We start from the raw sequence: 26449 nt of genomic DNA on the forward strand, positions 1-26449 counted from the left end.
CACCAGTCTGATTAGTGGAAGGTCAAAAACTCACGGATTCAGTGCTCTTAGCCATAGAGTCTGAGTCTGTAGGTGTGAATGGGTGCTGGCTTGGCTCAGGCAGTGAGGGCCTGCCCACCCATTCTGCTACTTTTCTTGTGAGTCTTTTGGCAGCTCCTTAGCACCCCAGGCTGGCTCTTTTGTCCCATGTTCTCTTCTTCTCCTCCTCTCTACCATTCTTCTTGCCTCTGGCGTTTTTGTCTTAGCATTAGAGCCAGACAAAGAAAGATGATACTTAAGGTGAATAAGAATAAGGATTTATCCCAGAAGACAGAGGTGGGACAGGTGATGGAGGAAATTGCTGCGAAAGAGCATTCAAACCATAGACCATGACCACATGAACATTCAGACAGACCTGGTACACTTGAACCTTGAACTATACCTTATAATCTTGAACTTATACCTGCCTATCTCCTTTCCTGGCTCCACATGCATACCGGACTCACCAGTACAGTCACACATCACCAGATATCCTGATTCTCTTCACATCTTTAATAATGCCTCTTTGCCATGCCTTACACATAGTCCTGCCCTCCTGCAGCTTGTAATCTAATGTTTATTCATTTCTCCAGCAAGCATTTGATGATTGGAACAATGTTTTTTTAATGCAGTGGGTACCCTTGTGAGGTAGTAAGCTCCCTGTCACTGACAGGCTGTGAATGATTAGGAACAGGATGCATGGGATGCTTGCATGCTGAATTGAATGACTTCCATGCAGTCTATGAAGGTTTTCTTTTTTTCTTTTTCTTTTTTTTTTTGAGACGAGTGTCACTCTGTTGCCCAGACTGGAGTACAATGGCGTGATCTCGGCTTTCTGAAACCTCTACCTCCTGGGTTCAAGCGATTCTCCTGCCTCAGCCTCCTGAGTAGCTGGGACTACAAGCAAATGCCACCATGCCTGGGTCATTTTTGTATTTTCAGTAGAGATGGGGGTTCTCCATGTTGGCCAGGCTGGTCTCGAACTCTGGACCTCAGGTGATCCGCCCACCTCGGCCTTCCTATGAATGTTTCCCTATGAATGCCCTAGGGTCTCAGACAGACTTGACTGATGGAGATTTATAGAGCAAAAACAAAAATGGAATAAAAACAAAAATACATTATGTTGGCCTTATAACATATACGTTTCAGGAATGATGAGTCTTCTATTTGGATGAGAGTGGAAGGAGAATTAGGACAAGAAGTGAAGAGGTGATCAACCTTAAGAGAAATTTTGGCCTGAGAGAAACAATTCTATTGGTCCTCAGTCACTAAAAACAGCTTCTCTTTCCTCTACTGAGGGATCTAGGTGTCAGTTTTGCAAGTCTGGCACCTTGATTTAATGGCCCTTTACCCCTGGGTATTCATATTTTGTAAAGTCATAATTCAAGCCAAGAAAACTAATGAGAAATCAAGATAGAGACCAGAAAGATGATTTATAGCTACAACTGAAGATGCTCCTTTTCAATACCTATAGTACTTATGTCCCCATGTCAAGGAAAGTCATTCTAGAATCTATATGTATATATGAGAAGCCAAGTAAAAGCTAAGACGCATAAGAAAATGAATCAGAAGCTTTTTATAAATGATTTGGGGTGAGCAATAGAAATCTACCTTTTTCTGCTCTCGGTAACAAATCTTTCCAGTACCCTGAGCACCCCATGACCACATGTCTCACCTTCTGTAGTGCTGCAGATGTACAATCCTAAATTTCTCTTTCCGGTTCCCTGTTTCAGGGTCCTGGGGTGGGAGGTTTCCAGTAGCTGGTGGTGCCATTTCCAGGTGGCCTCTTGACCTGCCCATGAAGTGTGCCACTCCCTTCCTTTACAAAGAACTCCTGCTTCTATGCCTTTGGCCTACCTCACTTTTAAGCAATTCCTGGAATCTGGTGTTGCTTTTCATCTACAGAACCTTTGTATAATTTATAAAATCTTTAAAAATCAAAAACAGACTAGTAGAGATGATTTATCCAACATCCCATATAACCGATGAGAAAAACAGCAGCTCACTTGGCAAGAGGAACAGACTTGCTCACTTGGCAGGTGGAGGGGACAGACTGAAAGCCAGGAACTTACCTAACCTTTCTCAGAGCTTGTTCTTCATCCTTTACACCATCAGAGATGCACCCACTTTGGGCATCGGTGCTCTCTGCAGCACTAGCATTGGCTTCCATAACTGCACTCCCAGTCAGGTGGCCCAGCCATACTTCATTTCAGGACCTTGGACATCAGGGAAAAAGCCAGCTCTGTCTCCAACAACCTCCTGACCTATTATAGAATCAGAAAGTGTGAGAAAACTTATCCCTTGAAGAGGTGAGCTGATTTGTGCAGTCAATTATCTCTTTAAATGACCATCCTGCCCATTTCCCAAGCACTGATGGTCCAGTTAAGAAAGATTAAGCACAGAAGCCTGGGCACCCACTCATGATCTGAGGACCAGGTGTGGAGGGGAATGAGCTGTTTTCAATAGTGGGAGGCCTGTTCTGCCTTTTAAGGACATGAACCAATGTCATCTTCCTCAAGCTCTTTTTTCCAAAGGCCAAGGACTTCTGAGTGCTTTTTCTAGGAGATGAAGTTCTTGCCATTTCAGAGAGAACGCTGTGCATTGTTCATTTCTTTTCTTCCCTATTTTTTTCTTTTTTTTTTGAGACAGAGTCCCGCTCTGTCACCCAGGCTTGAGGGGTGCAGTGGCTGGATCTCAGCTCACTGCAAGCTCCACCTCCCGGGTTTACGTCGTTCTCCTGCCTCAGCCTCCTGAGTAGCTGGGACTACAGGTGCCCGCCACCACGCCCGGCTAGTTTTTTGTATTTTTTTAGTAGAGACGGGGTTTCACCGTGTTAGCCAGGATGGTCTCCATCTCCTGACCTTGTGATCCACCTGTCTCGGCCTCCCAACGTGCTGGGATTACAGGCTTGAGCCACCACACCCGGCCTTCTTCCCTATTTTCATTTCTGTGTTCTGAGCTTAAACCAGGATGTTTTATCCCTCAATGAAGAGACAGGAAGTATGAATAGAGAAAGGAGCTGTGAGAGAAGAAATGGAATTGAGGTGAGATTTTGGGGGGAATTACAAATTAGAATCCTTTGTATCTGTATAAATATATCTTTATAAATTACAAAATGCCTTTTTTTCTTTTTTTTTTTTGATATGGAGTCTCACCCTGTCACCCAGGCTGGAGTGCAGTGGTGCTATCTCAGCTCACTGCAACCTCCACCTCTCAGGTTCAAGCAATTCTCCTGCTGCAGCCTCTCAAGTAGCTGGGATTACAGGCGCCCACCACCACACTCAGCTAATTTTTGTATTTTTAGTGGAAACGGGGTTTCACCGTGTTGGCCAGGCTGGTCTCAAACTCCTGACCTCAGGTGATCTGACCACCTCGGCCTCCCAAAGTGTTGGGATTACAGGCATGAGCCACCACATCTGGCCTAAAATTCCATTTTCAATGGTCTTCTTCAATGTATTGCTCACCTTCCTTACTGAGTTTGTGATGAACTTTCAATAAAAACTTGAAAATAAATATCAAAATGCACAATAAAAACAAAACTGCTTAGTTGTTCTAAGTGATGGTTTATTGCTGTGAGCTTTAAAGTATTAATGAAGTAGACTTTACTGCAAATCCTGAATTTTTATCAAGCTTCTGTTTCACAAAATAGTTTCCTGAAGGCAATGATTTTGCTTGCAGTTTTTTGTTGTTCTGCTTTGCTTTTTGCCAACAGATTTATTATACCATTAGGTCGACAGAACTTGGGTGGGTCAATGACTGGTCCCACTTCTCTATGTCACTTCACTAGAAGGAATCACAAAAACATCTTTATTAAGACTCTGCACTATTCTAAGCTCTTTACATCTCATTATTCTGTCCAAAAGCCTTATTAGATCAGTAATACTATTGCCTTCATTTTAATAAGGAGAAAACTAAGGCACCAAGAGGTTAAGTAATTTGTCCAACATTCTCCAAAAACCACATGCATCATTGTACATTTATGCTAAAAAGCCACATTGTCTTGTTTTTCATAGTCACATCTATTGACCTTCACGTGTCATTCTTTTCCATATTTATGTTCCAGAAATTGCCATGACAGAAAGGACATATTCATTGCCATGAGAACAAGTTTTCCCTAAGCATAGTTAGATTAACTTATTTGAGTGAAATAAATTCACATGGCTCTGAAACAACAGTACAGGCATGCTGTGCCATTGCTTCAAACCATACAAATGGACAAATGGCATGCACACACAGTACACTGGGAAGCTGGGCTTATATTTGGAGAGCTCTCTGAAGTTGAAGATTGACCACACAAGTGATGGTAACTATGTGGTGCTTCTCTCATGGAAGTTGGAGAAGCACAGAGATGAGAAGATTCACAGGTTCCATGATCCTGTGCTGATCGCCCAAGTGTGAGAAGGTCCTTCACCTAGGCTAGAGTCCAGCCCTGGAATTGGAACTGTGGTGTTGCAGCCAGGAAGGCCCCTGAGCATGGGAGGTTCTTGCCACCATGCGCCTGTTTGAGTCCTTTACCTTGGAGCTTCTCTCACCTGCTTTGGGGGAGCAGACCAACTCTTCCCTGTACCTCCTGCCATGATGCTTTCACAGCCAATTAAAATTCTATTCCATTCTCAGCAAGCAAGCTGGCAGCCTTGGGTCTTCCCAGCAGGATGGGCTGGCTGCAATTAATGTCCCTTCTGGAGCCCGATTAGTGAAGGAGAGGCCAGGATACTTATCCTATCCCCAAAGCCACATTTAAATTAGGAAATGGGGGTTTCCCATCTTATTGCCTCTATTAAGAATCATCAGTTAATGCAAATGTGTTGACTCCTTTCTATTTCATTTGTGGTAGTGGACCCAGATTAGAAAGCCAAGAGGTCATTGCACAACTGGATGGTCCCGGGAACAAAGGCAGGAGATACTCTTTGATTCTTTTAGTCTCCGAATTCCAGACCATTGGAATGAATGGAGGGCACACTTGATTAGGCACAGGCTAGGTGTTGGGAATTCAACAGAAGCCACGGGAATAATTTTTATTATTATTATTATTATCTTTGAGCTTTGAATGTAGAATGTAGTGCATAAGAATGCTGCATTTAAGGGCCGGGCATAGTGGCTCACTCCTGTAATCCCAATACTTTGGGAGGTCAAGGTAGATGGATTGCTTGAGCCCAGGAGTTAAAGACCAGCCTCAGCAACATAATGAAACCCTTCTCTGTAAAATAAATAAAAAAAATTTAGCTGTGTGTGGTGGCGCACATCTGTAGTTTCAGCTACCTGGGAGGCTGAGGTGGTAGGATCACTTGAGTCTGGGAGATCAAGGCTGCAGTGAGCTGTGATCATGCCACTGCACTCTAACCTGGATGACAGAGTAAGTCCATCTCAATATATATATAAAATATATTATATATATTTGAGTTTTTTCCTAAATGCATATATATACACATTTGAATTTTTTCTTAAATGCATATATTTATATATTCTACTGGATGTATCCAGCATATATTCTGCTGGATGATAAGAGACATCAGGCAGAGGACAGTCAACCTATGCTGAATCAGACAGTGTCCAGCCAATGCACAGATGCATTAGTGAGTTCAGCCAAGATCAACCAAGTCAGATCAGCGGAACCACTCAGCCAACTTGTTGGCTTGTGAAAAGTAATAAGTAGTTGTTATTTTAAGACACTAATTTTGGAATGCGTATGCAGAAGTGAAGTCAGCAGCTGGTGTTAACTGATACAGCTAGTAAATGACAGAGCCAGAAGTCGTCTGATCTGAAAGCCTGTGTGTTGTTCATTCACCATGAAAAGATAGGAAAAGGCTGAAATGGCAGCAGGGAAAATACAGGTTAGATTAAGATATGTTTTTAACCAGAGTCTTTTAGTCACACAGGAGTCTTACTGGGGAAGAGTGTGGGGTTCCCTTATCCAGGTATCTTACAGAAGGCAGTGGCGAGCAGTTATCTGACTGACAGGTTTTAAATGTGGGACCTTTCAGCTCAGGTGTCTTTGCCCTAAAGTTTGCCATCTCAGAGACTAACTATGCTGAAACATTTAACAAGAATACTCTAAGTCATTCCTGTCATCCGTCAGTTCCAAGGAGAAGGCAAAGCACCCAAGCTAAGCTTCTGCAGCCTCCAGCTGGCAAGGCACCCCCTGGTTCTCTTTCATGGCTGAGACCCCCCTCCAAGATTGCCACAGTTGCACTGCTGCTCATTTCTGACTTAGCTCTTCCCCAGTCCTGCAGCCACATCCCACTCCTTCCCTACAGTGCGAAGAAAGGTAGAAAATAGAAAAAAAAAAAAAAAAAACCCGACTGTCTACATCTTCTGAGCCTTTCTTTTCAGGGTCACAGTGGTGGTACTGTTGACAGTTGCCCATGAGAATGAGGAGAAAGGACAAGACCTTGAACATGAGGCAATAGCAGCAGATAGTGACATGCTCTGATGATACAGATGGAAATTTGTGTCATCCTCCTGAAGGCCAATTTGGCAGTATATATTAACAGCCTTAAAAATGCCCTTTGAATTAGTAATTCCACTCCAGGACTGTCTTCTCAGGAAACTCATGCACAGGACCTGTGAAATCATGGATCACCATGAGAATTTTTTCGTGACATAGTGTGAATGGAAAAATACACGTTAAAACAGGCTGTACGTTATGTTCCTGATTTAGGGGGAATTATATGTGTGGGAAGGGGCTGTAGTTATGAGGAACATTTTGATTTATAATAAATCTATACATTTTAAAAGATATTTTAAGATGGGAGTCATGTTTCCTTCCCAGCCTCTGGGCATGTACATCCATGGCTATCGTGAAAGCAGGAAAACATACCTTAAAAACATAACAGAGGCTGGGCATAGTGGCTCACGCCTGTAATCCCAGCACTCTGGGAGGTCAAAGCAGGTGAATCTCTTGAGCCCAGGAGTTCGAGACCAGCCTGGGAAACATGGTGAAACCCCATCTCTACAAAAAATGAAAAAATTAGCTAAGCATGGTGGCGCACACCTGTAGTCCCAGCTACCCGGGAGGCTGAGGTGGGAGAATCACTTGAGCCTGAGAGGTCAAGGCTGCAGTGAGCCATACTGTGCCACTCTCCAGTCTGGACAACAGAGCCAGACCCTGTTAAAAACAAAACAAAAAAACGTAAAAGACTGGCAAAAAGTAGTCTAGAAAATAAAGTGGTTGAAATGATCAATGACATGAGAATAGAATTTAAAAATAGAACTTTTCAGGGTGGACGGATGATGGTTGAGCAGAAGATGAATGAAGATTAAATAATTGTGAAGCATAAGAGGATGGGGAACATGAGCTTGGGTCACCAAATCCCAGAAAATAACTGAGAACAGCAGGTCTTGATTGCTTGCTTAACTATCTAATCATCTGAGATAAAAAAGGTAATATGTTATATACCAGCTACTAATTAAGTGAAACGCAGGCCTGAAAAGCATGGCAAAAGCTGAGAATCCATCTGGATTTGAGAGAGTGTGTCCTTGCTTGTGAATGTCTCTTGGGCAGGTGCCCTCTTGAGTTCTCAACACCAGGGCTAAGAGTCAGTGCTCAACCGATACTGCTGAATAGCTCCTAAGAGAAGACCATGGGGGAGGGCGTGGTGGCTCACTGTGGGAGGCCGAAGCGAGTGGATCATCTGAGGTGGGGAGTTCAAGATCAGCCTGACCAACATGGAGAAACCCAGTCTCTACTAAAAATGCAAAAAAAAAGTAGGCAGGCGTGATGGTGCATGCCTGTAATCCCAGCTACTTGGGAGGCTTGAGGCAAAAGAATTGCCAGGGGAGGCGGAGGTTGGGATGAGCTGAGATTGTGCCATTGCACTCCAGTCTGGGCAACAAGAGGGAAATGCCATCTCAAAACACACACACACACACACACACACACACAAACAACAACAACAAAGAAGAAGACCATGGGCTATGGCCTCTCTCCTTTGGACGGAAAGAGTGCTGGTCCATAAATATCCCCCTGATCCCTGAGTGCAGAGGTGTGGGCTGTTCTATGAGCTTTGGCCCTGTCTCATGTTGATTTTCATATATAGATCAGAATGGGAAAACTGGGAGGCACTGGTGAGCAAGGAAGACCCCAGGGCTCCCTTCCATCTGCCAGGACTGGAGGTAGGCGGTCTGACCAGAGGCTGGGGGAGGGGAGGAGGACCTTTGATGACCAGGCCCTTCCCAGCTCTAGAAGTAAGGAATGTAGAATTCTTTGAAACAGAAAATAAAATTGCCAAGATGACAGAAGCTATAGCCACTTGGAGCAGCTTAGCAGAAGCTCGGAGTCAACAGACCGAAGTCTATTCACACGCCATAGTAATTCAGATTCTACTTAGCATGCTTATTCCTGACAGGGAACTGGAGCCAAGATTTCAGGAATAGTACGTTTCCTTGAGAGGTGTGAAAAGAACTGGGCCAGGTTTTCAGCAGACTCTGGCACGGCTATCACCTGGTGAGAACGACGAGGCATCAATCTCGCAGGGGCACAGGACCCACCCTTTGGCGCTCTGAGCCCAGAGCAGGGTTTGGTCTTGAATTTTTTCCTAGTTCAGTGCTGCCCCATTGCGCCACCCTCACAAAGGCCAGTGCCCTCTCTGGGTGGCAGGTTTTTCAGTTTAAATGGAGTATAATGATGAAGCTGATAATGAAGAAGAAATACAAGTCCTATATAGAGAAAGAATTGAAAAACAATTAAATGTTTACTGCAATGTCTTTATAAAGTGGGCAGAGAAAATGATAGGGCAGAGATTTCTTTTTCTTTCTCCTGTTCCGCTTTCCTTGCTAAGCTCTTAAAATGCAGATCATTTTACCCTTTGGGCCCTGCTTTCACTTTCTGTAGGCAAAACAAAACCCCCGGTTTCTCCTGGAAACACACACAAGCTCACAGCCCTACCTGAAAGCTGGGAGGTAAAGAGAGGAGATGGCTGTAAACATTCACAACTTAATACCTGTTTGTTTCCTCTGGTCACAGAAGGTAGAATCACACATGTGCAGGAAGAAGCCTTGGGGAGGGGTGAGTCCTTAGGAAGAGACATGGAGGCAGGCAGGTGCAGGAAGGGCTGGGGTATCTGATTTTTTTATTTTTTATTTTTTATTTTTTGTTGAGACAGTCTCACTCTGTTGCCCAAGCTGGAGTGCAGTGGTGCAATCTCGGCTCACTGCAACCTCTGCCTCCCGGGTGCAAGTGATTCTCCTGCCTCAGCCTCCCGAGTAGCTGGGACTACAGGCATGTGCCACCAGGCTTGAGTAATTTTTTTGTATTTGTATTTATTTATTTTTGTTTGTTTATTTATTTATTTATTTATTGAGATGGAGTCTCGCTCTGTTGCCCAGGCTGGAGTGCAGTGGCACAATCTCGGCTCACTGCAACCTCCACCTCCCAGGTTCAAGCGATCCTCCTGCCTCAGCCCCTCAGTAGCTGGGATTACAGGCATGCGCCACCGTGCCAGGCTTTCTATTTTTAGTAGAGATAGGGTTTCGCCATGTTGGCCAGGCTGGTCTTGAACTCCTGACCGCATGATCCACCTGCCTCGGCCTCCCAAAGTGCTGGAATTACAGGCGTGAGCTACAACACCTGGCCATGGGGTATCTGTTTTGTCCTTTCCTCCCCTTGACACAACCAGGCTGTTAGCCACACCTGGAGACTGCTGGCTTTCAGCATAGTTATGACCGACACACATGATCTAGGCTTCCAGGCAACTGTGCACTCTCAGGTTTCAGACTGATGAACTTCATTTACAAGGCAGTAGAGTGAGGTGCCTGGGAAAGCCACACACGGAAGGCACCCCTTGTCCACAAGCCAAGAGAGCAGGGTCCTCTCCCTACCTCTTTTTGTTAGGATGTGAAGAGATGAAGGATGGATAGGTGGGTACCTGAGAGCCACCAATGACACCACAGTAAACACTCCCTAGGTTTCAGACAGGGTCCTAAGAACATCTCACAGCAGGGTGCAGTGGCTCATGCCTGTAATCCCAGCATGGCAACATGGCGAGACCCCATCTCTACAAAAAATAAACAGAATTACGGCATGGTGGTGCATGCCTGTAATCCCAGCAACTCAGGAGGCTGAGGTGGGAGGATCCCTTGAGCTCAGAAAGTTGAGGGCTGAAGTTAGTTGAGATCACGCCACTACACTCCAGCCTGGGTGATAGGGCAAGACCCTGTCTCAAAAACCAAACCAAAACAAAAAACAAACAAAAACACTCCTCACCTTGTATCATCCCACTGAATCCTCATGAGCACCTGGGGAGGCAGGAAGTATCTTTGGTCCCACTTTACTCCTGAGAAAACTCACTCCAGGTCAGCAAGGATTCAACACAGCCAGTTTGGGTCTGCCTGCCACACATCACCCCGTGCGTGTCGGGTGCTCAGGACAATACCTGGCCTCTAGTACACGTTCAAAGGTGTGAGCTACCAAGAGAGGCTGCAACAATAGCAGAAGCACTAGCAAAGCAGTATAGCTGCAGATGGTGTGGATGGGGTTTGGAGTGGGTAAGTACCTTGCACAGCATCCCTCACCTAGCAAGTGGAAGAACTGGGATTTGAACCCAGCAGTCAATGCTTGCATACAGGGTTTGGCACCTGGTAAGTGCTCAGTAAGTTTCAGCTCTTGGTATTTATTTTTATCTTTGTATATATAAGAGTCTTAAAGTAATATAGAAGACAGAAGGTTTGCTGAGGAGTATCCGGTCCAGCGCTTCACAAAATGAGTCTCAGCCAACCTTACTTCAAGAGAAGAGAGGGTCTTCACGGAATCAGAATCTCTGGAGTGAAGCCTGAGCTTCTGAATGTGTAACAAGCCTCCCAGGTGATTCTTACGCAAGCTAAACTCTGAGAACCAAGAAATCAGGGCTTAGATTGCTTAAGCCCGTGGCCGCCAGCCAGAGAGGGTGGCAGAGCTGGAATTGACTCGTAGGAAATATCTTGCTTTTTTTGCTTTGTAAGAGTCAGTGATACACAGAAGTGGTTCTAAGTGCCTAGGGCCATGACCCGGAACATTAGTGAAGTGTAACTTGTCATCACAGCTCATTTGCACTTGCAACATCTGCTGTTTCCCCGAACATACTGAATATTAATTACAGTGACTGAAAATTAATTTTTGAAGAATTTCACCACAGCTCCTACAAACAACACCACGAGAGTTTTGCACAGCTGAGGCTGGGATCCCTCTGCTTGTATGCAGAGATCACGGAGGGCTGCTCGTAGGAGGCAAGAGTATTTGCCACTTAACTTGCCAGGGAGCCTGTGCCTTTGCCTTGGCTTGAGTTCTGAGAAAGAGAGAGAACATGGTGACCTGGCATCCCTGAAATTCCAGGGTAGTGGCCTGGACCTTGGAAACAGGCCCAGCCTACTGTTAGCAAATAGACCAATTCTGGTCTCGCAAGATTTATCTAAATTATGTTTTTCTATTTAGCTAGGGGGATAACTGAGAGCAGGTCAGTCTTTAATTGTAGCTGTTTTGTAACAATGGTGATGGTAATGATGAGTTATGCAGAAAGACAAACGGACAGGATATTACACATGTAGGTCGTTACAAATACAGATATGATTATAAATATACACATTAAACGTGACCTTTTTTTTTCTGCCAGCCCCCATGTAGCTTGGTTTGTTTATTATGCAGATCATGTTTGACTTCATAGAATTGGATGTTATTTAAATTCAATTATTGTGAGGCTAAGTTCTTCTTTCTAGTACCAGCTGAGTAAATTTAGAGGCGGTTAGAGGGAATAGGTACATTTGTCTTATACCAGTAAAATTATAGGGAGAAAAGCATTGTAGGAACAAAATAATTATTGTGAAAATGAAAAGCATAGTTTTGGAGGGTTTGGCTTAGATCTGTTTGTTTTCCTTGTCTCTTTTTACATTCTTTTTTTACATTAAAATGATGAGCAGAAAGGCTGGAAAATATTCCATGAAGACAGAAGCAGATTAAACATGTGTGTGTGTGTGTGTGTGTGTGTGTGTGTGTGTGTAAAAGTAAACTGCTGGTAGGAGAGTAGAACTAGAAATAATTATGTGGTTAATTGGATTTAGTGTAGATAACTACAGCTCATTAAGGCCTTAAATATTTTTTTCCCTAGTAATAGAGTTCTTTCTTTTTTTAATCAAATTATCTTGCAACAATGCCTTATTTCCTCTTGCCAGTGTCAACACACTGTTAGTCCCCTGAAGCCAAGACTTGGCCTTGGTGCCATCAGGAGGGAAGCAAGAATCCCAGTGTGAGCCGGCTGGGAAGGGAGCATGTGAAATGCCATGGACAGGTGGTGCAGCTAAAGGACTGGCTGGGACGGACTCCAACCAGAAAACAAAGAGCTGCTCACACACTGTCAGACACTACATGAGGGAAATTCAGATTGTCTGGTCTGTGAACAGCAATGGATTCTAGGGCCATGGGAGGTCTTTGAAGGTCATCTTGCCAGCCAGCCTGCCTCCCACAGATAAGGGGGAAACTCACTTAATCATTCTCTAGGGCAGCAGGAGTCAAAATCTCCTCCATTCATCTCTCCTCCACAATCTTTGTTGGAAAGAAGGTCTTTACGATAGGTTATTTTTCTTGATCCTGATACCAAAATACATTGACCTCTCACAGGTCTGTAGAGTGAAGAAATTACTGCCTGGTGTCCTGAAGGAGGAAGACACTGGAATCTTCTGGTTTCTCCTAGCTTATTTCTGTTCGCTGGCCCCATTGGTGATCCCCTTTAGTCTCCTCCACTGCCTAACCCTTTCCACCAACCCAGATCACAGACACAAATAGTTGGTCAATATCACACACAGTTTGGTTGTGCCAATAAAGTTGGGTGTGTGTGTGTGTTATTGACAAGCCTTATTGTTAGCTGGTTCCTCAAATATAGGAGTCCAAGAAGTGTTACAAAACAGTACTTTCTCTCACAAGTCTATCATCATAGAGACGATCTAATATGGACACTGGAGAATCCCTACTATCTCTGTCATCTCTCCTTATTCTCCTCCACAAATCTGGTGAATTTTTCTACTTCTATACCCATTCCTCCCCACACCAATACACATGGGCTCCACCTCCACCCTGGAGGGGAAATTCTGATTTTAAGGCTTTAGATTCTCATAGTCTTCACAGTGGAACAACTACAAGGCAACTGGACATTTCCTGCTAATGTGGACTCCATCTCAGAGTAAATTTTAATGGGTTGCTATGCTTCCAAAAACCTCTGCCCCTTAACTTTGTCTTAACAGATATCTCCCCCTCACCAAGGGTGGGGTTGTGAATAAAGTGTGAAGGGGAAATAAAACCCCATGTTGTCCCACCCCCTAACATAAACACACACCAATTAATACCCAATAAATACTACCTACCGGGAACTGGTTTAGAGGAAAGGGACTCAGGGGAAAGCACAATATGGTTTCTGTCTTGGTGTTAATATCATAACAGGGGAGCCAGCAAGGCCATCTCTTACATCGGGATAAAGAAGGTAAGGGTCTGATGGACAGGCTGCTGTGGGTGGGAGAAGAGACAGAAGGCAGGTGTCACTGCAATGGGCAGAGAGGATATGGGCAAATTTGATGGACAGACTGGTTCCAGAGCCCTCCTTTTCCATTTTCTTGAGCAAGTGACAACCTCTCTATCTTCATCTATAAAATGAAGGAAATTGTTATTAGCTTCATTTAGCTATTGAGGTAGTAGGTGGTATAATGTCTGTGAAAGTGTTTGTATGTAGAACTGTGAAATATTTATAACAATAGAATTATTAATAAGAAAATGTTACAGAGAGGAGAAAGAAAGGAAGCCAGAAAATCGATCAACATTCGAAGTGGGTAAGAAGGTAGGCTTAGAGATGAGGCGATCTGCTATAAACTCTTACCTATTAGCCAGCATTTACTGAGAGCTTACTGTGTGCCAGGCATGGAGCTAAACAGACTCTCCTACTACCTTCTTCCCTCAGTTTCACAGATGAGCCATTTTACTTTAAAGGAAAGGACACTTAGTGCTGCCACAAGCATACTTTATTTCTCTAGTCTAATCACCCTAGAACTCTCCTGGATGACTATTTTATGCCAGTCCTCAGACCTTCAGGACATCCTCCCCAATCTTCACTCTCAGCCCTTGCCTTTTCTTCGTATTGCACTTAGAAAATAGAAGAAACCAGAAAGAAAACTTGCCAAGTCCATGATTAATGCTTTATTCCCATCAGCAGCATTTGACAAGGTCCATTGCTCCCTCTTTTCTTGGAACACTATCTTCTTCTGGGCTTTTGGAAAAATATACTCTTGCCATCTCACTGAGCTTCCCTTCTCAGTCTCTTCTGCTGGTTCTTCTACATCTCCTGACCTCTAAACTTGGCATCCTCTAGTGATCAGGTCTGGTACCCTTTCCTTTTCCTACCTACACTCACTACTTTGGTTGTCTCATTCAGACACATAGCTTTTAACACATCTGTACACCAAATGACTCTCAACTTTATATCTTGAGCCTGGACCTTTCCCCTAAACTCCAGATTAACATACCTCTCAATACTTATGTGACATCTCCTCCTGGATATCTAACAGGCATCTCAAAGTTGACACTTTCAAAACTGAACTCCCAATCTTTCCTCCAAACCTGCTTTTCCTTCAGTCTTCCCCATCTCAATTAAAGGCAACTCCCTATCCTTCTCATTGTGCAGGTCAAAATTGGCATCATTCTTGACTTTTCTGCTTCTTTTCTTACCACATCTAATCCATCAGCAAATCTTAACATCTACATCCTCAAAATATCTCCTGAAACTGACCATTTATCAGGACTTCCTCTGCTACCATAGTGGTCTAAAACACCATAATGCTCACCTGGATGAATACAACACCAGCCTTTATTTGCTTCCAGTCTGTTTACAATAGAGCAGCCAGTGATCCTGTCAGATATGATCAGATCATGCCACTCTCCTCTGCTCAAAACACTCACGATTGCCCATCTCATTCACAAATGCCAAGTCCTTAAAATGATTTACAAGCCTGGCCTGATCTATCCCCTGACTCTTGATCTGTGTTATATCTCTGACTTCATTTTCTGCCCCTCTTCCTCTAAACTTCTCTACCCCAGTGACACCAGCCTCTTTGGGTCCCCTAGAACATACCAGGCATGTTTCTGCCCCAGGGCCTTTGCACTTGATGTTCCCTCTGTCCAGAATGCTCAGCCCCCAAATAACTGTATGGCTTGCTCCCTTACTTTCCTCGGCTCTTCATTCAAATACCTCCATTGAGTGAAGCATTCATACATAGCCACCCTATGTAGGATTTCAACTCGCCCCCTCCTTCTATTCCATTTCCCTTTTCCCTGCTTATTTTTCTCCATCTCACATAACAGCCTCTTAGGTACATATTCTTTACTATTTTTTAATCATATTTATTGTCTGTCTTGACTAGAGAATGTTAGTCAATTCCATTCACTGCAGTATCCTTATCACCTAAAACAAAACCTGGAACATAGTAGATAAATATTTAATGTATGAATGATAATTGAGCAAGGCCCACAGATGTTAAGCAACTTGCCCAGGGTCACACAGATTGTAACAGCTTGGATATACCCAAGTCTGCCTGAGATTAGAGCCCAAGCTTTTAACCATCATATTAGTCTTATTAAAGGAATATGTCCCTAAACTGTACCCCAAGGCTGATGTTGCTATTGTCTCCTTGTTCTGTTCTCTCAGATTTCCAAACTACAACATGATACAGGACTGTCTTTGCTACACTAGACTGTGTTTATTTCTTTCTACTCAGTGGCAGGGTTGCCTGGCATCTGTGTGGGCAGAAGGGGAAGTCTTTGGTTTACCTATCACTACCATGGCAACCAGGTAAGCTAGGGACTCCTAAAGCGAGACCTTCAGACTGAAAGAGGTGAAAAATGAAACAAGCTCAAAATAAACAGGAAGAAATCTATGAATGGAGAAACAACTGGAGATTGGTGCCTGCAGCTTGCTGTGTTATTGGCAGTGTTGGGAGGGAAACCATTTCTTCTCAACCGGTACAAGTTTCTAGTTGGGACAGACCCTTGTAACAAAAGACAGATTAACAAGAGAAAAACTAGCAAGTTTATTAGGGTATGCAGTGTGTATCACGTGGGAGAAACTTCAACGAAAGGTAATTCACTGGCTTAGAACTCTGGCTAATATAGCATCTTCAACAAAAACGATCTATTTTTAGAGAAGTGGCAAGACAAAGGAAAAGGACTTTGAGTGTCTATGGGCAGCAACTCGGGGGGAAAGAGAACAAAAGGCAGAAAAACTTTAGTAAACTTTGTTAATATAAATTCCTCTATTGCAGTAAGCCTTGCAGTGAGCTGAGATTGTGTCACTGCACTCCAATCCGAGTGACAGAGAGAGACTCCATCTCCAAAATATATATATATATATGTATTTATTTATTTATATTTTTATATATTATTTATATTAAATGTTTTATATATTCATATATAGATATATATAAATTCCTCTGGTGTCATCTGGAGGTTAATGAGAGTCTAAAGCTGTCTTCAGTGTTTACTTTTGTCCTCCTGATGGAGAGGGGGAGACAGGATAACTTTTGTCTTTGTAAATCTATGTCCTGCTTTTATGCAAATAGAGAAAGAGAAGAGAGCTCTCCTAAATCTGCTGCTTCTTAATTGTCTTAGCTCAACACGCCTTCGTATTTTGGGGAGGCATATTATGGTCTCCCACTGCAGTGAGCGAAATACATCTGTTCTCCCTCCCACCAGCTCCATCCCTCCTGCCTCCTGCCTCTAGCACGACCCCACTTAATCCATACAAGAGGCCTGCACTCTTCTTCTGTTTGGCATCCCCTGAAAAGAAGTTTCCCCAGATGCTCCCAGTGTCCCCATGGTGACACAAGGGATGATCTTGGGCTAGAAGTCAGGGTCCCTTATCCATCCCAGAAGGGCAGAGTCTCTTAGAAAATTCTTTAATCTTTACTGTTTTTGGTGACACAAACTGACTCTTTTCTTTCGGCAGTCATTCCCTTCCTTATCTGTTTCACCTGTCTTGGAGTGACAGTAGGAAATAGAGTTGTATAAGAAAAAACTATGACATTAAAGTTCTTACAGAAATGTGAGTTAGAATTGTAACAGTTTAACAGGAGGACTTACTTGTGCCATGCACTGTGTCAAACCCTTGCATGCATGATCTCATTTAATCCTTACAGGCCAGGCACAATGGCTTACGCTTGTAAACCCCACACTTTGGGAGGCTGAGGTAGGAGAATCATTTGAGCCCAGGAGTTTGAGATCAGCCTGGGCTACATGGTGAAATCTCATCTCTACAAAAAATACAATACATGTGGCTGGACATGGTGGCATGTGCCTATAGTCCCAGCTACTCAAGAGGCTGAGGTGGGAGGATCATTTGAGCCTGGGGAGGTCAAGGCTGCAGTGAGCCATGATCATTCCTCTCTGCACCCCAGCCTGGGCAACAGAGGGAGATCGTGTCTCAAAGGAAAAAAAAAAAATCCTTACAACTACCCTTGAGGAGGTAAGAGTTACTTGCCATGGAAAGATGAAGAAATGGAGCCTCAGAGAGGTTAAGAGATTTGGCTAAATTTGCACAGCTGGTGCAAAATGAAGCGGCTGTTTCCCAAAACCATGTTCTTAACCCCTCCCCCACAGTGTGTCCCTTGGGGGCCAGATGATTAGAGAAGATTCCATTTGTCTTGTTTCAGTCATTCCCAGGGCAGTCTCTGGCCCCAACACTCTGAGCAGATCATTGAGGAAGTGTCTAGTGCCCTTTGCATTAATGAGCCCCTTTGATCTGTGGAGTTTGCTGAGCTCTGCAAACAAGATCACAGTAATCCTCCCAGCCCAAATGCTGGAGCCTCAGTAGCTGGGCCAGAAGGGCTTGTCTTTTCCCATACCCTGGGGCCTGTTCAATTAGTAAGCACACTTTAATTGTACATCGCTGATGTGCTCAGTTCTATGGGGTATGTAGGAGCAGCTCTAATCCCAGAGCATTTGAAAATGATGAAATGAAAAACTGTGGGTAATGATGGGAGACTTGGCTGAGGGTCTGACCTGGGCCAGGAATTGGGGTGGGACCTGGAGAAGGGGAGACTTACAGGCACAGGTGCAGGTGGGGCAGCAGGAACCAGAGGATGGAAGGCGGATGAGCAGAGCGGGTGGTGAAGCTCAGAGTCTGATGGCCGTGTGACCTTGAGGGAGTCATTTAACCTTTCTCCTCAGGGATATCTATTATATTGAGAGAATTTTACTAGGGCAGAGGGGGCTGGAATTCACCTCAGTGTCCACGTAGCACCATTTCGGCTTTTAACAGAGTTTACTGCAAGGAGCGTCTTCCTAAGTTTAGCCTGAATCCGTCTGGCTCATTTCCACTTCTGTTGTTCTTGGAGACATACAGGTCTGACCAGTAGAAGTTGGCAAAGAGTCTCTGTTAATGCTTTTTAGAAGCTCTAAACACTAAAAAGATGATGGGCTTTCCCCAAAATGTACATAGAAATACACTAAATCATAACCTACAAAACTTGCCTGAATGCCAGAGTTAAAATAGCTTGTTTCTGGATTCCCCCCAACCCCCACAGCAAATCCCTGATCATCACTTCCTTTATCAAAGTTAAAGTTTTCTAACAATTTGTTGTCCTTGCTTTATTTACTTTTTTTTTTTTTTTTTTTTTGAGATGGAGTTGCACTCTGTCACCCAGGCTGGAGTGCAGTGGTGCCATCTCTGCTCACTGCAACCTCGGCCTCTGCCTCCTGGGTTCAAGCAATTCTCCTGCCTCTGCCTCCTGAGTAGCTGGCATTTTAGGATCATGCCACCATGGCCAGCTAATTTTTGTATTTTTTGTAGAGATGGGGTTTTGCCATATTGACCAGGCTGGTCTTGAACCCCTGACCTCAAGTGATCCACCTGCCTTGGCCTCCCAAAGTGTGGTATTACAGGCATGATCCACCTCACCTGGACCATCCTTGCTTTCTAATATTTGTAATGCCAGAAGCAAGTCCCTATGCTGCCTTTTGGGGTTTTCTTCTCCCTAAAGGGAAATGAATGGTTCTCTGGAGGGGAAGCAGCATAGTCCTGCCCTCTTGACCCTCAGCCAGTCACTTGGATTAGGCCAGGTCATGCTCCTCCTTTCTCCACCCAGATTAGCATGCTGAGGCTCGGGGGGCTCCCGTGAGCCCTGATGGTCCCACAACCAGAGCCCAGGTCTTGTTATCAGCTATGCCCCAGGCAGCAGCTCTTCCTGCCTTGTCTCTTGGCTGCTGCTTGGGAAGCAAGGCGTGGAGACTTCACTGTCGCTCAGCACTATTGCCAGGGACCAGAAGTAATGTCTCTTACCTGATGGGCAATTTGACATGGCTGCTTAACAACCCGATTAATCAAACCCAGCTCATCCTGTTAGAATTAATGAGCCTAGGAAATGCTGCCACAAATAATGAGGAATTTCGCCCCTCCCCCAGCACGTCTCTCCACTCACCCCCTCCTGTTTCCTTTTCAGAGTCATATAGCAGCTCCTCAGTACAAGGGCCCTTAGGCCTTGATGAGTGTGCTGAGTGCCCAGCAACGTGGGCATGTCCCGCCTCTTCTTTTCCTCTCCAGGAGGTAGCTGCCTACCTGGAGCCAAAGGCTGGCCATGTCCTAGAGAAGCAAAACCTCTCGTTCATAAGACAGATATGCATGCATTCAGCTCTCAAAGTTGTGTTGAGTATCAAAATTTACCAGGCCCTTTACTAGATGTTAGGGCTGCAAAGATGGGTAAGATATTGTCCCTGTGAGGAGCAAATGGGGGCGTGCTATAACAGAGGGTATGGGAAGGGCCTGGAGCCACAGCAAAGGGGGCCTGTTGATACTGGAGGAGCAGAGTGGGGAACCAAGGAGGGTTTCATGGGGATGAGCACCTGAGCATTTCTGCCAAGTTCATTCATTGCACAAATACAGAGTGCCAGGCACTGAGTAAGATGTTTGTTCCCAGAGTTAACAAAATGGATGTGGTTCCCATTCTTATGGAGTAGGCATCTCATTCCTGTTCCTCAAGGCAATGCAGGCAACATGAGAAGACACTTGATTTATTTTTTATGTACTTATTCAAATATGAAAACTTATTTAGGGCTTGGCACCTTGGGTACAGGGCTTGCCACTGGAGGAAAGGGGTGCAAAGATGAATACCTCACCCTGCCTTGTGGGGCTCCTCTGGTGGGTAGACAGGGATATGTGTAGATCTTCATAATGATGCGCCAAGCATGCTAACAAGGATGTACCCAAGTCACTCAGCATAAGGCACTCAGAGCTCAAAGCACTGTGCTCAACCTGGAGCAGCCAGGGACCACTCCCAGTAGGTGGCGGCATTTGAATCATCTTGAAGACAGAGAGTAACAGCTGACAGGTAGACCAGGTGCAAAAGAACATTCCAAACCTCATCCAGGCCACTGTGAGATCCTTGAGTGATAAGAGTTGAAATGGAAAAGAAATATGATTCCAGGAATCTTAGAAGGAAGAGCCGATTCTACAGTCTGCAGCCAAGTGCGTGATTACAGAGGCAGATGGAAATCCATAATTTCAAGACCAGCCTGGGCAACGTGATGAAACTCTATCTCTACAAAAAAAAAAAAAAAACAAAACTAGCCGGACATGGTGGTGCATGTCTGTAGTTTCAGCTACTTGGGAGACTGAGGCCAGAGGATCACTTGAGCCCAGAAGATCAAGACTGCAGTTAGCCACGATAGTGCCACTGCACTCCAGCCTGGGCAGCAGAGTGAGATCCTGTTTCAAAAACAACAAACAAACAAAAAACACAGGTTTCGGCCACGACCATCTGACATGTGGTCATGAGAAGTTCTGGAGAGTGAGCCCAACGCTGTAGTCCACTCAAAGGAAGTTTCAAATCCTGACACCGTCTTGCTCAGTTTAGTCCTCTGCCTCTCTGATTCCAACTTCTCCAAGCTGGGCTTCCCAGCTAACCCCAGCCAGGCCCAAGGGTGGCTGGAGGGACCCAGGCCTTCAGTGAGGGCATCTGCCCAACATCCTAGATCCCCACATCTACACTGGTTAGAGCTGATGGCGGCTTTCCCTTTAACTTGGGTCTGAGCCTTCCAATTCAGTCTCCGCTAGCTAGCTTTTGTTATCTGTGTTGCCTGTCTGTCCTCGAGGGCATTTGAGTTTGCAACCCTTGGCCGAGCCTTCACAGAGACGCTTCTGGAGCCTGACACCCCACTGTGAACAGCAGACGCTTCCGCAGAAACCAGCCCACTCATCTTCGTAAAACCCTAGGAATTAATAGTACTGTGCTGTAACAAGTAGGAGCAGGGGCTCAGAGCTGTTAGTTGTGCTGACCAACACGGCTTGGCTCTCATGGTGGGGGTGCAGGAGCCCAGGCCTCCTCTGTGGAGTCTGGTGCCCCCAAACAAAGCCTGTGGCCTACTTGGGTGGCCCAAACCAGGCTGCAGCTGCCATGCTCCTGCCCATCACCCACCCACTAGCCACTGTAGGTCTCAGCCTCATCACCTTGTGCTCTCTCCCTGCAGGGGGAGCTGCTGAGCCCGTGCCGCTGCGACGGCTCGGTCAAGTGCACACACCAGCCTTGCCTCATCAAGTGGATCAGCGAGCGGGGCTGCTGGAGCTGCGAGCTGTGCTACTACAAGTACCACGTCATCGCCATAAGCACAAAAAATCCTCTGCAGGTACGACCCAGGGCTGCCCGGTGGGGATGCTGGGCCTGGGGCTTCCACACCACCTGCTTCAGCAGGTGGCTTGCTTCACCTTAGATTCAGGACAGTTTGAGGGAAAGGAAGGAGATGGGCTGGGTGGGCAAGCACGGTGTGCGGTGTGGGGCAGGAGGGAATGAAAGGACATTTGTGTTTTCTCTTAAGCTTCAGCAAGAAGAAGAGGAAGAGATGGGACAAAGAGAGGGAAATAGATACAGAAGGAAAGAAGTGTGGAGAATCAGATGGAAAAGGGAGAATAAGTAAGTGATGGATGAATAAATGAATGCAGAAAGGAGAGGAGGAAAGAAGGAAAGGAAAGGAAGAAATGAAGGAGGGAGGGAAGAAGAAGAAAAAGAGAAGGGCCAGAGGGCAGAAGAGAACAGGAAACAAAAAGACAGAAGGTGGGAGGGGTGAGGAGAAGGATTGAGATCAAGCTACGGGCTGGTAAATAAGAAATAAAGGCTGGGTACGGTGGCTCACGCCTGTAATCCCAGCACTTTGGGAGGCCGAGGCGGGTGGATCATGAGGTCAGGAGATTGAGACCATCTTGGCTAACATGGTGAAACCCCGTCTCTACTAAAAATACAAAAAATTAGCCAGGTGTGGTGGTGGTCGCCTGTAGTCCCAGCTACTCAGGAGGCTGAGGCAGGAGAATGGCATGAACCTGGGAGGTGGAGCTTGCAGTGAGCCGAGATCGAGCTACTGCACTCCAGCCTGGGCGGCAGAGCGAGACTCTGTCTCAAAAAAAAAAAAAAAAAAAAAAAACAAACGAAGAAGAAGAAATAGGAAGAATAGACTCAATGGCACTTCTCACACATCAATGTGCATGTAATTGATCTGCAGTCTTGTCAAAATGCAGGCTACTCGGTAGGTCTGGAGCAGGACCTGTTGATGCTTCTGGTTCAGAGACCACTCTTCCAATGGCAAAGAACAGAGGTAAAACAGAAGAAATAGGAGAGGGAGGCAGAGAAAAATGGGAATATAAGCAATAAGAAATAGAAGAAGGGAAGAGAATAATATTAAAAAGCTATCCTGGAAAGGCAGGTAGGACCAGGGTAAAATGAGGGCCTGCCACACAGATTCAGACAGAACTTAGGGCTCCTATGACTGCCCCCACCACTCTATCCCTGCCCTGACACATCCATTGTCCCCAGAGAAGCTGGCAGGCCTGTGCCGCCCTCACAAATGCCCCAAATCAAGCAACTCTCCTTCGAGGCACACACACATACAGAGAGCATTTTGCTTCTGAAAATACCTCCACATATGCATGATCAGCCAATTAAGCTGCCACATAATCAATTAGCGAGCACGAGGGTGAGGATGGGGACTTCAGCTCATGGCACAGTTTCACTCCTCCTCTCTGGGGTGGTGGTGGAGGGGGGAGTCCTGAAAGCCCAGGAGGTGTAATGGGGGTTGGGAGGGGTGGTGGCGATGGAGTCTTTGTATGGAGGAGCAGCTGGAAGCACCCACAGCTATGGTGTCCAGGGTGTTTTGTTTTACACCCCATGGAGTTTTACATGGGGCAATCCCAAGAATGAGTCTCTGTGTGTATGTGTGTTGCACACACACAAGTATGCTGGGGTTGTGGGGCATTTCTGGAAGGTGGCACTAAAAGCCCCAGGCACCTTAGCCCTCTTAGACTAGTATACCAAGGGGTCATAAAGAGGTGCCTTTCCCTGCTGCTGGTTCCATCTTCAATTCATTTCAAAATCTCAAAGTGTCTTAAAATAGCAGTGTCACGAGACAGCTGACTCCACATCCTCTGGGCTCCAGCAGGGGCCTGAATGCATTAACCCTCCCCTTTCTTTTCATCCAGCTCAAGCCTCAAGAAAGGGTCAGATTCCAAACCTGTGAACCCAGCCCACCCAGCCCAAAGCACCCTTCCTTGGCTCTACCCTTGGCTCATAAAGTGAAAATGCATTTAGGGATAACTTTTTCCTGGGGGTAAAAAATGAAAAGGTTATTCTAATCTCCCAAGTCAGGTAAGCAAGTGGCAGTGTTAGCAATATGGATCTCTGAGGGTCCATATGGATCTATTCCTGAGTCCCTACCCTGTCTTCCACTGTGAGTTTCTTGACATTCACTTGTGGAGGCTCCCTCTGATTCTGTTGCTCCTGGAAATGCAATGGTGTGTGCTCAGAAAATGCCGTCTCACTTCTGGATAGCACTGGAAGAAGGAAGTAGTTTGGATTAGAAGTGGTTTTGTGTGGTTGTGGTCCAAAATGTCCCAATTGTATGTCCTGCACTCCTCAGGTCCAGCAACATGTGAGAAAGCTGCCTGCTCAGCACAGTGGGCACCTTCTGGGCTGCTATGCCCCAGCCCAGCTGGATCATCTACAGTGTAGGATGGAGCTGGCAGGCCCCACCACAAGTGGGCGGAGCGATGGATGGGAATCCCAGGACTGCCTCTGCTACCAGAGAGGGGAAGTTCCTTCCAGGTCTCCTGGTTATCTTACCTCCTGGTTCATGCCCCAGACAGAGTCATGAGAAATAGGCCAGGCATGGTGGCTCACACTTGTGATCTCAGCTCTGATGGGAGGCTGAGGCTGGAGGATCACTTCAGGCCAGGAGTTCAACACCATCCTGGGCAACATAATGAGACCCTGTCTCTATGAAAGAAATTAGCTGGGCATAGTAGCCCATGACTGTAGTCCCAGCTACTCAGGAGGCTGAGGTGGGAGGATTGTTTGAGCACAAGAGGTCTATGTTGTAGTGAGCTAGGATTATGCCACTGCACTCCAGCCTGGGTGGCAGAGCGAGATCCTGTCTCAGAAACAAAGAAAAAAAGTAGTGAGAAATAATACACTATTTAGTGTCCTATGGGGCATCATCTTAGCGACCCTCCAGAAGCAATATTTCCAGCCAGAAGAACCACTGAGGAAGGAGGCACAGCATGGCTCTGAGGGTCTCAAGGCTTTGTGGCTGCTTCCTACCCTCTCTTTGTTACATCTGAATTGCAATTATTAATGAACATTTAGTTAGTGCTTATTAGGTGTCAGTCAGTGTTCTAAATATTCACATATATTGTATAATTTAGTCCTGAAAACAACTCAGTGAAGTGAGCACTATTATTTTTCCTAAGCTACAGATGTGACCATGGAGGCACAGAAGGGTTCAGCAACGTGCCCAGGCTGACACAGCTACTGAGTGGTAGAGTGGATGTGGGGGTCTGACTCCTGGGTCCAGGTCTTAACCTCTGCTCAGGCACGTTTGAGAATACCCCCGCCTTGACACGCTGATCTGTATTTTTGCTGAAACATCATTAAGAACACCCTTCAAAGCACTGGTTTAAGAGTGATTTTGTTTTACGTAACACTCTAGGAAGCAGGAAAGACCAATTATTTCTATTTTACAGAAAGGAAAGTTGAGGGTCCTCATGATTTCTTGACTTCTCCTAGGTCACACTCAGCGCGTAGGAGCGGAGCCCAGTCAGGATCGGGTCATCTGATCCCTCACTCGGTGTTCCTTCCTGTTCTAAGACATACAACATCCAGTCTCTGTGCTTTTCCCCTTGTCTCTCCGTTCATTGGTGCTGCAGGATGAGAGTTCAGAGGATGGAGAAACCTCATGATACTGAGATCAGAGTGGGGATCTGGTGGCAACCTGGTGCCCCGGGTGCCCATCTCCCCCTCCCAGCCCTCCTGTGAGTTTTCAGAGCTCGCTCACTCTCTGCTTTCTTCGTCATCTCTGTGGAGCCTCATATGGGACAGACGGGGAGAGTGCCTTGTCCATAGCACCCCACCCTGCTCCTTCGTCACACTTCACACTGCAGTCAGAAGCCCCATTTAGGTTCCACAGCTGGCTTCAGAGCTGGTAGAAGGGGTTTTAGGGATGAAGAGAAGCTTTCTGTGCCTCTATATTTGGCATTTTTGAAGTCTAGAGGAGCAGGAGAAAGTGAGGATTATGGATGCTTCAATGGTAGAAACAAAAACTCAGCCAGAAGCCCTCTTTCCAGGCAGCAGGGCAGGCCCTGGAAAAAGCATTTGTTGTGCATGAAAGAAGTCTGTATGATGAAGTCATCTTCTGGAAAATCCTTTCATTATGTGTAACCCTAGGCAGGGGAAACAGTGGAAAATGTAAAGGCCCAATTACCTGTAATGGAGGCTATCTGTATAATTAAATGTAGAGGCTGATGTCCTATGTCTGGACCAGCAAGTGAAATGCTTCCCTACGGTTACAATTCCCTGGGGGCCACTGGCCAGGCCAATCCCAGCTACAGCCAGAATGAATCAATGCTTCCATCCAGGTCTCCCTGTTGGCAGAGGGAAACTAGTCTGCCTTTTCTCAGAGTTCAGAGTGAAATGCTTTCTGGGGGTGTTCTTTGCGGAGTGTTATGCAAATGTCTCCAATCAAAAGATGTCCTTCCCCCTACTTTCCCAAATTTGATCCTGTCAGTCCTCTGCATAAAACCATTCATATCGTCACATCTACACTTAGGACAAAGCACAAAGTCTCTGCATATTCTACAAGGTCCTGTGTGATCTCTCATTCTTCCTTTTCCAGTTGTCTCACCCCACAAGCTCTTTTGCTGTCTCACTCCACCCACTCTTATCTTCTCCCAGGCTTTTATCCTTCCCATGTTTTCTTCTGGCACAGGCCTTTGCACATGCTCTTCCCTCTGCTGGGAGCACTCTTCCCTCCTTCCATTGCCTAGTTGACTAGTAACCTAGTCAACTCAAGCATCGCTTCTTCTCGGAAGTCGAATCCCCCTGTCACCGGCTCTCACTGTGCCATGTTCCTCCCTGACTTACCCTTGATGAATTGCATGTGCAAATAATTATATTGTTGTCT

General features: G+C 45.6%; 1 protein-coding gene across 1 annotated transcript in view; it reads left to right on the forward strand.

Annotated features, from left to right (window-relative positions):
- The window catches only part of MARCHF4 (membrane associated ring-CH-type finger 4), a 113269-nt gene that overhangs the window by 65192 nt on the left and 21628 nt on the right, over positions 1 to 26449 (forward strand). Inside the window, exon 2 of the mRNA XM_033230338.1 lies at positions 21479 to 21634. Within this exon, the coding sequence (XP_033086229.1) occupies positions 21479 to 21634 (156 nt within the window). The remainder of the gene's footprint in view (positions 1 to 21478; positions 21635 to 26449) is intronic.

This window comes from Trachypithecus francoisi, unplaced genomic scaffold (assembly GCF_009764315.1).
Source record: "Trachypithecus francoisi isolate TF-2019V2 unplaced genomic scaffold, Tfra_2.0 Lachesis_group13, whole genome shotgun sequence".
Classification (NCBI taxonomy): Eukaryota; Metazoa; Chordata; class Mammalia; order Primates; family Cercopithecidae; genus Trachypithecus; species Trachypithecus francoisi.